Below are 14234 nucleotides of genomic sequence, written 5' to 3'. Positions count from 1 at the left end.
GTTTCAGTCTGTCACCATGTTAAAGCCTTTTTTGTCATCAAGGTATTGATTTTGTTACTGTTGGCCTCTGAGGAACTGTCTAGGTAGTGTGAGAACCAACTGAAACCAGCTGCCTGAACAGTTGTCAGCTCCTTGAGGGATGTAAGGGCGTGGATGCTATGGCAGTCTTCAGGTGATGACTCACCTACCCAAATGTAGTGCAACAGTGGAAAATATACTGCCTCCATCAAATCATTCCTTGAAGACTTGATGTTGTATCTGAGAAGCCAAGAGCTAAAACAAATGGTTTAGATTTTCCCAGGCTATGCAGGAAGGCCACTCAGAGCCATGGTATTCTGCTTAGCCATGGTGTTTGCATGCACTCATGCATATACACACACAGAGGGTAATAGATGAAAAAATTATTTGTAACCCTGAAGTTCTTTGTAATAATGAAGGTGGGGAGGAGGAAAGAAATTTGGAAAGTATTGCTTTTGCACATATTGTCCCTTTGTTGTTCAAGTGGAACTAAAGATGCACTGGTATGGTAACCTCTCTGCACAAAATGGCCACAGTATATGCAAGCCATTAGCTATAGCAGATTCATAAAAACAGCTTGTTAATACATTTCAGAGCAGGTGTACTGTGTCATGATTTTAAGAGGAGAAAATTGTATGTGTTAATCCAGATCTCATCAAAATCCAGGACACTGAATTCAATGTCAGGAGCAACTAACAAGCTTGTAGGAATCCACTATGAACATGGATCTGAAAGTGCTCCCAAATGCCTGTAGGGCCTGTATATATTTTTAATACTTATCAAGATTTTGTGGATAAAATCTTGTTTTGTATAAATAAATGTAGCAGATTGTTTGCCTACTTCTGCTTCAACAAATGTATTTTTTCATATCCTGGATAATTCATGCTTCTATTACTTACAAATTGTTTCTTTGACTAATGGCTGAATTCCTATATCAACAAGCTGGATCTTGGAATTCAGACTTTTCCTTCTTTTAATTTTTGTTCTGTGATTCCTGAATAATTCCATTTGTAGTACTCTGAAACATCCATAAATAATTATTAGTACAGATTGTTCACCATCAGAATTGTGTAATGTAGATATGGATGAAGTCTTGAATTTTGACTGGAGTCTTTTCTCTTTTCTAAAGTGTTTCATTTTGCACAATGTTTCTTTCCCCTCCCTCCCCCTGAAATACTTGTCTTGGATCATAAAAACTGGCAATAACACATAAGGAAGTGTAAGTTTTTGCAATGGCTTGCAGACCAACTTCTTTGTGTCCTCCAGCAACAGGTGCTTTTCACTTTGATCTAGAGAACTGTTTGACATCTTCAGATATGGAACTATGTGGGATTCTCATTCCTGTTCTTATTGATTCAGCATCTTGCTCTTCAGCATCTATTTGCAAACAATTGCTAATAATAGGCTCATGAGAAAGCAAGCTGTGTTTGTTACATGCTGTAGCATTCCAATTGTTAGATCTTACTGCTAACTGCAGGGTATAGAAGAGAGATGTCTGCTTGGTCCAGAAAACACGGGTACCTTGATGCTGATTTTTGTTATTTGTGAGGGATGACAACAGTTCCTGAAAAGCCTATTGGAAAGTCTTCACACTGATGGTGCAGGACTGCAAAAATATATTAATTGGGTGACTCTGAATATTCTGTTGTTGATTAAATTTTTTGAAGACTAGAAGCTTCGATAAAAGTTGCAGTTCAGTAGCAACTGATTATCATACAATGCAAACAAATCATCTTTGGAAAAAATCTTAAAATCTAAACAGATAATTAAAAATAATCATAGGCTGGGTATGAAAATAAAAGCATGACCACGGAAGAGACAAAGAATCATGTTCCCAAACAGTCTACAATAATGGTGAGTACATTTCCTTTAAACTCATATGTAATATGTATATCTTAAAATGTTTGTAATAAACTGCAGATGTCAACTGCTCCATGAAAAAAAAATTCTAATTTTCGGTATTATGTCTCAATTCATAGAATTGTTCAAAAGTAGTTTAAAAAAGTCGTTTGTCTGGAACACTGTGTTACGGTACATGTATAAAATGGATCATGAAGAAGAAAGAGAACTTAAAGAAGCTGTAACAGTATATCTCTGCTGAGTTTATATCCAGAACCCAGTATCAGCAAAATGCCAGTCTATCTCTTAGTAGGAAGCTGTGAAAATGAGGAGGAATGGTGAAAAACTCCTATGCTTCAAAAGCTAAAGCTGGTCCTAAAGCTCCTCTGCTTTCTTTCCATCTTGGAAATGGTTTGGCAATTTGGATTTCTGCAATCATTTGCCAGGTATCAGAAACAGATATAAAGCCCAGAACCGAGTGCAAGAAAGACAAACAGCAGAGCTGAGCAATACTTTTCACCTGTATAGCCAGAAGTACTCTGGTATTTGGGAAATCTAGTATGAAACTTGGAACACGGACATGAGGAAAGATGGGATTTGCCTTTTGAAACGTATGGACTAGAAACTTGCTGCCACCCAGCGTCAGTAGGTATCTGTTCCCATGAACTAGCCCTTGGAATTCAGTCTGTGTGGGCCGGCCACCCTGTCCCTAGACAGAGTCTGAGATCCCTGGGTTCTCGTGTGAGGAGCTCGGGGTGCACAGCTGCCTGCTAAGGCACGCACAGGCTGAGGCATAGCCCACTGAAAGGGAGGATAAAAGGTAAGGGTGAAGATCCTGCAAAAATTGAGGGGTTAATCTTCCCTTGCTGCACCTCTCTTTAAGAAAAATGCCAGACATCGCATATAAATGTTGCTATTCAAATGCTGTTCAAGCCCAAAAAGCATGCAAAATTGCATTAAGTACGTACATTTTCCTCATTATGTTGAAGCAGGATATCTTAAGTGTTAAAAGTGGCAGTAATGTGCACATTAGCCCAAACTGTTCACTGTCCGACAGATCACAGACAAAAAGCTGTATTGGTCATGAGAAAAAGTAATTTAAAAGTATTCTTTTTTTAAAAATTTCAGTACTCTTTTGAGGGTTATTTTGGGATGAAGACAGAGGCGCACACTCTGCCACATCAGACAACTATAGAATTCTTCTGTAAGAAGAAACTGCAAAATTTTAGCATCACAAAAAATTTGTGTCATGAACAGCCAGGCAGCCAGTGTTAAGCACAATAGTGGTTAAGATGCTGATTTAAATGAACAGGGGTATTAACAATTACAATTACAAAAAAAAAGAGAGAAAGAAAAAAAATAACAAAAAAACCCTCAACAAAACCAATAGAAGCAACATGCAACATATAGAAATTAAGTTTAAAAAAATGAGTATGTTTCTTTTGCATTGAAAAGTCAGTCCCTGAATCCTTTTTACTTTGTAGCTCCTATTCATATTGTCCATCACCTGATGTCCAGTTGACTTGTATATTGAGCTACTTAATTTTTTCCTAAACAAATTCTTCTTCTTGAGCCATCCAAAAAGAGCTATAAAACTTGGTCAAACAAGGCTACCAACCTGGTTGAGCAAGAAAGTGGCTTTTTACAAGTTCTGTAACAACTCCCAACAGAAAGCTTTTCCAGGCTCCTGACTGTATGAAGGATTTTTCTCTCTCTCTCTAGCATAGTGAATATGCAGTTGTATCAACGACCTCTCACATTTTCTCAGAACTCATTACTTTACCTTCTATTGTTCAGAATCTTCACCTAACAGCAAAAGAAACCTTTAGAGGTGCAAAGACTGTATCGAAGAGAAAACCCCAAACGTGTCACGGACATAATACACTACAGAATTTTAAGTGCTATGATACAGCACTGAAGTGGAATGGTGAAGAATGCCCTTTACTCTCATCCTGGAAACATCTAGCCATTGAAACACACCATAATGATTTTTGGTATGGGAAAGCCTTCAAAATTTATTCATCTTGTCTGCCAGAACTTTTACCCTGAGAGTAGTGTGTCATGAATTTTAATAGAAGGCTATGCATCAACAACACACTCTCCCAGTATGCACTAATATCTTATGTACATAGTTAACTAATTTGTTGCCTTATATTTCTGTGCCACTTCAATGCTGTTATAATCTTTGAATGTTGAATATTTTGGGGAAGTATTGAGTCAGGTAACAATAGCATTGTGTTCTACTTTGTAATCCCTGCACACAAACCTGTTCTCTCCCCCAGTGCTTTTTTATTACTTTAAAAAATCATTCAAGATAGGAATATTTCATGGTTACCAACAGGCTATATTTATTATTATAATTGAGGACTCTACATACATTGTTGCACAAAATTATCATGGACCAATCAACAAAACTATACAGTTTGTATGCAACTGTAAATAGCACTTTAGCAGAAGTTTAACATATTGTGCATTAGTTGTCTTAGTAAGGTGACAACTTAAGATGATTACTTCATAGTACAAAAGTGCAAACTTTCATTCAAGGCATACACAAATACACATAAAGGATTGCTATACATGCCACAGGTCTGTAATAAACTTCAAACCAATTCCCTCCACCCTAAAGTTAAATGAGTTAAGTACCAGCACTCTTAGCAACCACCAGTGTCACCACATTCCAAGTCTTGTCTCTACCAAGAAGCAGAGAAATGCAATCTGAAGAAATGCCCTTAGCTTGGAGTTTTAGAATTTTAGATGTAATGCAAATATGTCACACGAACTCCATGTTTTTTTGTCAAGAATGAGTTACACCACTATAGAAGCACTTCACCAGTGTATTACCACTAATTCCTGAATCACTATATAAAGTAACTGTGTGCAACAGTTGAATGTTGAAGGAAATAGTGTCTTTACATCAAAAGGTGATAATAAAACCAGAATTCAAGTATTTACTACTAGACTGTAAGCAATTCTGACCTTCTGCTCCTGTGCACTACATAAAGCAGATGAAGCAAAATTTTTTATTTTTTCAGTTTTATTTTTCCCTTTGCCCTGGGAAAAGGTGCAGAGGGAAGAAAAAAAATGTAAGAGCAATCCTACATATACAGCAGTTGGTGATAGACATGTGGGTACAACTGTCCACATCAAGATGACCTCTGGATTTTCATTTGCAGCATTAGTGCTCTCAGATCACTCCCATCTCAACACCTACAAGACTCCTGCTGTCCCTCTACTTTTTATTTGCACCATTTTCACCAGCCCAAATCTGTTGCTCAAGCAGACATGTGACTTCTTCTCTGCACAAGTGAGCACCTGAGCTGCAGGTCAGGTCATTGTCATCTCTGGACAATCAGGAGATAAAAGGGTGGAACAGTTCCTCTCTCATACCAGGTTTTGGGAAGGTCTGGAGAGACATTTACACTTCTGTCTCAGCACCAATGAAGAACTGCTGAAGACTGTATAAGCTTGAAAGACATTTGTTTACAAAACCAAAATTCTGATAAAGTACATTCCAAAGAAAAAGTGGCCTTTTATGGTATTTTAATTACCGCTTAGATTAATTTTAAAGTAATATGAAATATTAAGGGTTTTATTAATTAAAAAATGCTTTTTCTCCTGTTATCAAGTTAAATCAAAGACAGGAGTCAAACAGAGGGGACCATAAACTTTGGTGAAAAAATTCTCCTACCTAGAGAGTTACGGAAAAGTGTTCAAAGTTTAACAAAATTAGTAGCATGCATGATTTCCAAAAAAAAAAAAAAAAGTAATGAGAAATTTGAGATTTGTGTCTCAATAAAAGTTTTCATAGATTTTGGTGCAAACACAGCACATTCTGTGAACATGGGAAATGAGAATGTGGAAGCAGTTCTATCACCCTTGTAAATTACTTGAGGCAAGAAAAAAACTGAAATGTGAAAAACAAGGCCTATGTATAACTTTTTAGCCCTCAAGTGCCCAGATACTTCATGCTTTGAAAATGACCAACTACAGAAGGGATTGTGCCTTCAACAAAGAAAGGAAAATAATTAAAATTAGGCTAGCCCTCTTCAAAGCATTTCTACAACAGGCACTACCATAGCCTACCACTATATTAATACACGAACAACACTTTTATTTCCCTGAATTTAAGGGAAAATAAACCAACAGAAAATGCACTTGTAAAAAGATGAAAGCACTGGAAAATTACAAAGTAAGTAAGAACTGTGAGCTTTTATGTGTAAATCTTTATAAATACATAGAAATGGTTGCAATTTTTTTCATTGGTTTGTTTTCCCCAAATCAAAGCAGAGCACAATGTATTCTTTCAAATGGTTTTGAACAGGGACGTATGAGTAGGATTGACAAAGAAAATGACAGAGAAAAACAACAGTGAAATTTTATTTCCTTGGCAAGTGGAAGTACAGAGATGTTACTGCAGTACTTACTGTTCTTACCTTTTAAATCCCAATTCATCACAAATTACAGCATAACTACATCAGTGGTAGAATTTAATACACAGCTTATATTTTCAAATATTTAAGTTTATTTTTCTTAATAGTATCCCCACTTTACGCAGCCTACAAACCTGAAGGAAATGCATATGCTTCTGAAAGTCATAACAATAAGTGTTTTGGGCTGCTCTAAGTCAAAGAAGTAGTCCTGAGATTTCAGATGTTAAAGCTTTCTCCACAGCCACATGTTCCTTTGATGTTTGGATTATTGAAGACAAATTCACTGGACAGTTTGTCTTCTACATAGTCCATTTCAGTTCCTAGAAGTGTCAGCTGTGCCTTCTTTTCAATAAACACTCTAACCCCTTGGAAAGAACAGAAAACCAGAAATTACATACAACTTTGAAATTCTCTTTTGACCAGTAATAAAAAAAGAGGAAGCTAAGCATAAAGACTACCAGTACACCTTGGTTTCCCTGGCCTAATGTGGGGCACTTTAATCACTGTTTTCATTTTACCTATAGAAGCCTGGCAGAAGTCTGGAACTGTTACTTATGTGTGCATGTGAAAATTTTTTTTTTTGCCAGGTGACAAAAAAATGACACAGAGGGAAATAAGCTGTAGAACATGGCAACGAACCTCAGCTTTAGTACACAATTCCCATGCATTACAGAGAGTAACCTATTTCATACCCTTCTTAAAGACTGTGAATCCAACAAGAGGCAGAAAACTTTGACAACATAGATTTCTTCTCTCAAAATGACCAGGTTTCCCCCACCACAGAAGCTTGTGCTGCTGCACCAGAAACTTACCATCCTGAACTACTTCTTCATCAGAGTCTCCTTTCGATTTTGTATATTCTAATGTGTAAGAAAGTCCATTGCATCCCCTTGTACGAACACCCACTTTCACACCTACCTAAAGAAAAAGAAACAAAAACCACCACCACATGCATGACTTCCTTTTTAAAACCTATTCAGAACATCAAGTTAAAAAGAATGCAGAACAATGAAATGCTGACATTTTTTTTCTCCACTGCCCAAATGCAAAAGTGAATTACTGTAACAGTTAAGAGGTAACTTTTTCTTTTTTCTTTTATAAATTTGGCTGCTGAGGTAAAAAAACAATCTGATGCTTGCTGGAGTGGATCCTGCCCTACAGGATGTTAAATTTTTGAAGTAATGAATGAAGTAATGAATGAAGTAATTGGCACTCCTGTAGGAGCCAGGTCTCAAAAAGACAGTCAAATTTCAAAGACAGCTATTTTTGAGACTTCAAATTACAGTTTACTCAGATGCTAATTCAGGTACGATGGTAAGATTCTAGACAGTAACATAATTATGAAGCTGTGAGGCCAAAACAAGGGCAGTTACTAGATTATCACATAACTCTTATAATGACACTATCAGAAAACTTACTTTAAATCAAAGTTTGGAAAAATATAGTTAGATTTTTCATTACCTCTACTGCCAGTCTCAAGAGGCAAAACCCTCCCTAAATAAAGTATACGTATATGTTTACTGTTTTAACTGGCCTTAAAAGCCAACTTAGTCAATTTTTGTAATATTCACATCATTCAACAAGTCTGGCAAAAAGAGCATCCGTGCAAGGAAAACATCAGGAAGTTTTAACGAAGTAGAAAACTATTTGTGTGTAAGAATCTTTAAGAAGTATCTGTATCACCTTTGACACACCAGTGCTTCATAACTGAAGAGGCAAATTTTATTATCTATGTCCATATGTTGTGATAACAATGTATCAAAATGTAATACTTCTCATCAAGAAGGGCTCTCAAGACAAACTGGATCTTATCCTTTCAGACTAAATACCTTTTTCTACAGGAACTGCTACAAATAATGGGTTGGAAAACGCAAACGCCATTTACAGTCAGGAAATGACTGATCATATAAATTGTAGGCCCAGAGCTTCCTTAGGATGATTTAAAACATTAGAACAAGTAAGTCTAGGTAGCTGCAGACATGCAGGAAGCAAAATAAACAATGGCCTTCGTTAACAAAAAAAATATTCTTCTTGAAATAATACTTACTGTAAAAAAAGCTAATGTTTGTTTTTACAATGGTTATAAAAGAAGCCTCTGTGTGTCTTTCCCTCAAGAAAAGATGACAAACTCATTATTTGGTGATACAATGGTTACTTAAAAAAATACATTGTCTGGCAAGTTTCCTAAGAATTAGATGTTCTCCAATGCATATGAATATAACTTTATTATTGCATACTTTACAATAACTACAAGAACTTAAATAATAACAGCTGAAGAGCTCTCTCCCTATCAGAAGTCACTATTATGCCATACTAAAGGGTTTCATTAAAATGTAGCTCAAAAATATCTGAAGCCTAACATTTTTCCAGCTTTATTAACCTCAACAATAACTGTATAGTGAAATGTCATTACAGTCAGTTATTCTTGCATTTCATTTTATAACAAAACAAAGTTGGATATACAAATAAGCTTATGCATTTCCCCACCTAAAAAAAGATGTCAACATCTCTGACAAATACCTCTAACAGTGTTCAGTTCAAACTTCTAAGCCAGAAATGCTATGCAATCATGAGCTGTGCTAATATCTTAGCATACCCTACAGATTAACCCCACCTACACTTACATGGTCAGGCTTATCTTTCAGAAGCTCTTTTATCTTCTGGACAGCAGAAGGGGTCTGAAAGACAAAAGCATCCATATAAATTTGATTTTTTTGTTTGTTTATTTGCAGTAAGTGCTTGTATGTATTAAAGTTGATGCCAGCAAGATGCACACTTCTGTAAAACAGATGTCTGCTCAACCTAATTGACATAGAGCACACCACCTCTTCACTCCTCTCCTCACCCACACTGCCAGCAAACAGACACCTCAAGAATTCAATACTTAATCCTTAACAGTGGGGGTTTTGGCTGTTAGAATATCAGAATGGCTTGGGTTAAGGAAGAGAACCTTAAAGATAATCTAGTTCCAACACCTCTGCCATAGGCAGGGACAGTAGGCCAGGATGGTCAAGGCCTTACCCAAACCGGCCTTGAACACATCCAGAACTTCCCTGGGCAACCCACTCCAGCATTGCAACTCCCTCACAGTAACAAATTTATTCTTAATACCTCATCTAAATCTCCCCCTTGTCTTATCACTACAGCTCCTGATCAAGAGTCCCTCTCCAGTTTTCCTGTAGGCCCCTGCAGATACAGGAAGGCTGCCATGAGGTCTTCAAACAACCTTCTCTTCAAGCTGGATGGCCCCAGCCTTCTGATTCTGTCTTCATAAGGGAGGTGGCTGCAGTCCTCTTACCAGCTTTGTGGCCTCCTGTGGACCTGCTCCATGTCCTTCTTATGTTGGAGGCACCAGAGCTGGAAGCAGAGCTCCAGCTGGGGTCTCAGCAGAGCAGAGGGTAGAATCCCCTCCCTCCCCTGCTGCCCACACTGCTTTGGATGCAGCCCGTTTGGCTTTCTGGGCTGCAAGTGCACATGGCTGGGTCATGTCCTCTCATCAACCATCAGACCCAAATCCTTCTTGACACGGCTGCTCTCAATCCATTCTCCACCTAACCTGTTGGTGTGCCCCGACTCAGGTGCAGGACCTTTCATTTCATTTTACTGAACTTCATGAAGTTTGTATCAGCCCACCTCTCAAGCCTGTCAAGACCTATGTTGTTTCTTCACAACTTTTCCCCCCCAAAATCACTACCATGATTCAATCAAGTAGGTCTGTTCTTGTAAAAATTTCTTCACATATCCATTACAGACGAAAATCAGTTAGATATACAGTTAGATATACTCTCTCTCCCCATTAACCTTAAGGGAACTTGTGACTTAACAGCAGATCTAGTTGATGCAGAAATGCAAGAACACAACGCAAATGTCAAAATTTCCATTACATCTCCACAAGTTTCTAAGACACTGACAAAAAACATTAGTAATGCGAAGTTCTTACTACGAGCCGAACTGAACACACAAAACAGGTAGACTTGCAGTAGAAAGTCCTTTCTAATTACGGCTACCACTCTTGTTGTTTGTGACCCACTACTGAGCAGGAATTACCTGCTCTGACAAACGACTGAACTGTGTGCACTCCGTCTGCCCCTGTTCCTGCGAGGAACTGATTGTACTTTTCTCTGCAGTGACCTCTCTCAGAATCAGAGGTTAGAAAACACCTCTGAGATCATCGAGTCCAACCTATGACCAAACATCACGTTTTCAAGTTCGGCCTCTCCAGCACGACCCCTATTATTAAGAATGCATGCGTTTTATTATTAACAACAGGATGCAAAGCCTTCTTCGAAAGAACCTACGCATCAAAGTCGGTAGGTAACACATTACCTTTTTACAAAAAATTTTGATCGCATACTCTTTTTTGGGGTGTCTATGAGACAAGGCCCCGCGCTCGCAGGGGCCGCACCGGTGCTGCCCCGGAACTCCGCGGTTCCGCAGACGGAGCGGCGGAGCGCGGGGCCTCCTCTCAGCGGGACTGGTGAGGAGCAGGAAGGAGCTACGACCTCTCAACTCTCAAAAGGGGGAAGAAGAGCCCCCTGCAGCCCACCCGCCGCAGCCGCTCCGCTGGGGTCACCGCCGCCGGCGATCCCGGCCCGGCGCTGCCCGGCCGAGCGGGCACAGCCCGGTGGGGCGGCCCGTCCCCGTCCCCGTGCCCGCCCCGCTGTAGCCAGGGGCCGCCTCACTGCCCGGGGCGGAGGGGCCCGTGGCGCAGCTCCCGCACCCGAATTGCCGCGGTGCCCGGGTCCCGCCCGCTGCCTGCCCGCAGCACTGACCAGCGTGAGGGCGGCGCGGGTCGCCTGGATCCTGCGCTTGCTGACAGCGCGCACCGTGGCGCGCACCACGGACGAGGCCATGGCCCGGCGCCCTCGGCCACGGGCAGCACCGCCCGCACGCCGTGACGACAGCGCGCACGGACCGCGGGCGGGGCCGGGAGGCGGCGGCTCCACGCCGGGACCGGCGCCCCGCCTCCATTCTGGCCCGGGCGGGCCGGGCTCTGCCGGCACAGGGGCTGCGCGCCAAGATAAGCGGCAAAGACGGGCAGGCCGCCCTGCCCTTCAGCTGCCCCGGCGGAGGCCGTGGCAAAACAGCCGCTCGCGTGTCACGTGGAAAGGGTCGGGGTTTCTGAAAGCCTTTAATGATTGATTAGTCTGTCACCGCCCTTCAAGGTTCAAGTTAACAGGTTACAGAATAACAATGTTTATTAATTTAGAATGTTAGGGCTGAAAGAGCATCTACTCCCAACCCTTCTGCTGTGGGCAGGGACGCCTCCCACTAGACTAGGTTGGTCAAGGCCTTATCCAGAACTTCCCTGGGCAACCCATTCCAGCGGGTCACCTCCCTCACAGTAACCAATTTCTTCCTAGTAGCTGATCTAAATCTCCCCCTTGTTTTACCACTACAGTTCCTGATGAAGAGTCTCCAGCTTCCTTGTTAGGCCCCGTGCAGATACGGGAAGGTTGCCATGAGGTCTCTAGATACCTTTCTCTTCAACAGTCCCAACCTTCTGATCCTGTCTTCATAAAGGAGGTGGCTGCAGTCCTCTTATCAACTTAGTGCAGAAGAGGCCACACACTCAAACAGTTCCATATCCTTCCTCAGCTGGAGGCCCCAGAGCTGGATGAAGTGTTCTAAGTGGAGTCTCACAAGAGGCAAGCAAGGGGCAGAATCCTCTCCCTGCTGTTTTGGATGCAGCCTTGAATTCTGACATGTAAATGTTCAAGGATTGCTGATGATAGTAGCTGAACGCAAGTATATTTAAAGCAATATACTGATTCAATGTACTAAAAAGCTCTAATCCCTAACAAAAGGGAGCTTAGGGCAATTATTTACCACTCATAGAACACTGTTCTTACCCCATACTTGTCCTCATAGGGGCAAAGAGATGTTGAGTCTGTCAACTGATTCCAGAAGTCAAAATGGAGTCTTTCCTAACTTCACACTCTTCTAAATTCACTTTTATACTATTTTCTTATGTTTAGATGGAACTTAAGTGGCTGTAGTCACATAGTTTACCTAGTGAGGTATCTCAGAAGATATAATGTGTCAGCCTAAGGAGAGTCAAGTCGCCACAATTGCTGATTCGACAACAGGACATCTTCCTTTATCTCCCTTGGTATTCAGCTGCTGTGCAGTTTATCAGTCAGAAAGAACCACAAAGTTCAAGTCTCTGCAAGAGCCTGGCTACAATGTACTCTACTCCACCCACCTTTAGCACATACAGTGAGTGGGAAGGCAGGTATGCTGACCACATTCCATGCAGGGAGTAGCAATCCTATTTTCCTCTACAATTTCCAAACCGTTATCTTTTTATCCCCAAGCATTTTCACACACCAGGGAACAGTGGAGGTCTATGAGTACACAGTCTCCCACCCACAAAATACAGGCACAGAATGTGAATATTTATTGATCATCACACTAGCAAGCATGTTAAAGTAACAATGCTTATGGCTACTCAATAGGAAGCTTTGGCTCAGCAGACAAAACCCATGTGTAGAGTTATTCAGTTTGGACAAATCCCTGAGCAAAGTGCACAGGACCTGGAACCAGTGACTGCTATGATCCATCACAGACAATGCATTGTGTCTGCCCTCCTACTGACCAGGATCCTGCCCTTTCCTCCGGGTTCATGCCTTTCTGGAGCCAAGTGAGAGGATGCCCACCGTGGTCAGGGCCCAGCTGTCCTTGATCCCTGCCTCGTGCAGAGGCATCGTGGGAGGAGAGCATGAAAGCTGCTGGATGAACTGAGCTGCCATTCCCCAACTCCTGGTGCTGCAGTGATTTGACTTGCAAGAAACCCCAATAGCTTTGGTACAGGAGACTCATGCCATTACTTTAAGTTGAATTGTGGCTACACCAGAAGGTGAACAAGTACTCATTTTTCATTTCCACATTCCAGCATCCTTAAATAGGCTAGGTAATACTTTAAATCCCTGTTTATGTAGTCCAAGTACAAACAAATTTTGGACTTATCACCTCGCTTACTTCCCTGATTCTGAGCTTAGTAGATCTGAAGAGCTTGATAGTAAGATGTGTTTTATGCATACATAATTATGCTACTGCTCTTCACTGAGGCACACCTCAAATATAAACATAGCAGGTGTATAAAGGAAGTCTCATTTTATTTAGCTATAAAAAGTGTGTCTTTTCACACATAATTCATGGACCTTGAGCATGCATCTCAAGTAAACTACTCCTACTTAGGGGTGGGAGGTTTAACGCACTACTGGGCTGAAGTCACTTGAAGTGAAGTACACTTGAAGGGGGAAAGGTCATGTACTAATGCAGATAATACCTCCATCATTCACAAGCTACCATGCAGGCACAAAAGCTTTGATTTCCTCAGGAGGCTTCCAATCATCACTCCTCAGTCCCCTAACTGCAGAATCAATCTCCACATGGAAGACTGAGAATGGGCTAGAAATATAGCCTTCTCAGAGAAGATAAATGCAAAAATCAGTTTTAAAATCTAACTGTTCAACCGAGTAACAAGAAATGTTGATAAGTTATCAGTATGGAAAAAAGCCAACAACCTTCCATGCTAGGAAACTCCCATTCTAAGCAGCTATTTCAAACCCTGACAACTTATTATAAAACAATTTACCTTTAAGAAGGTAATTTTTATGTGGCTTCTGTAGTTCTTACAAAAATGTGATGATGTTTATAAAACAAATTACTGCATAATAAATTAAGTAAAATTTTAACAGATGGGGAAACAGTTTTAAATATAGCCATGAAACAAACCTCACAATTGCATTAGGGAAAATGGATGTGTGTGATCTAGAAGTTAAATAGCTAAATGACATTGACTTAGCTGTTTAAGATAGATGAAGTTTTTTGAGGTTTGCAACGCAGTTAACTTTCTCAGTTTCTCAGCACTGATAACTACTGTTCACAGCATAAAACATATTCCAACTTTGGAAAACCTGGACATCAAAAGCACATGAAATT

At 40.5% G+C, this 14234-nt stretch overlaps 1 protein-coding gene across 1 annotated transcript; it reads right to left on the bottom strand.

The window, feature by feature from the left end:
* Positions 1–4180: 4180 nt before the first annotated feature.
* Positions 4181–11213, bottom strand: ISCA1 (iron-sulfur cluster assembly 1). Its single transcript, XM_014869130.2, has 4 exons — positions 11060–11213; positions 8912–8965; positions 7100–7205; positions 4181–6652 (listed from the first exon to the last, which is right to left on the bottom strand). The coding sequence occupies exons 1-4, from the start codon at positions 11138–11140 to the stop codon at positions 6504–6506; spliced, it is 390 nt and encodes a 129-aa protein (XP_014724616.1). The 5' UTR covers positions 11141–11213; the 3' UTR covers positions 4181–6503.
* Positions 11214–14234: the final 3021 nt, after the last annotated feature.

The sequence above is a fragment of the Sturnus vulgaris genome, chromosome Z (assembly GCF_052056855.1).
Source record: "Sturnus vulgaris isolate bStuVul1 chromosome Z, bStuVul1.hap1, whole genome shotgun sequence".
In the NCBI taxonomy this organism is placed as follows: Eukaryota; Metazoa; Chordata; class Aves; order Passeriformes; family Sturnidae; genus Sturnus; species Sturnus vulgaris.
This window is presented reverse-complemented; position numbering and strand designations above follow the sequence as displayed.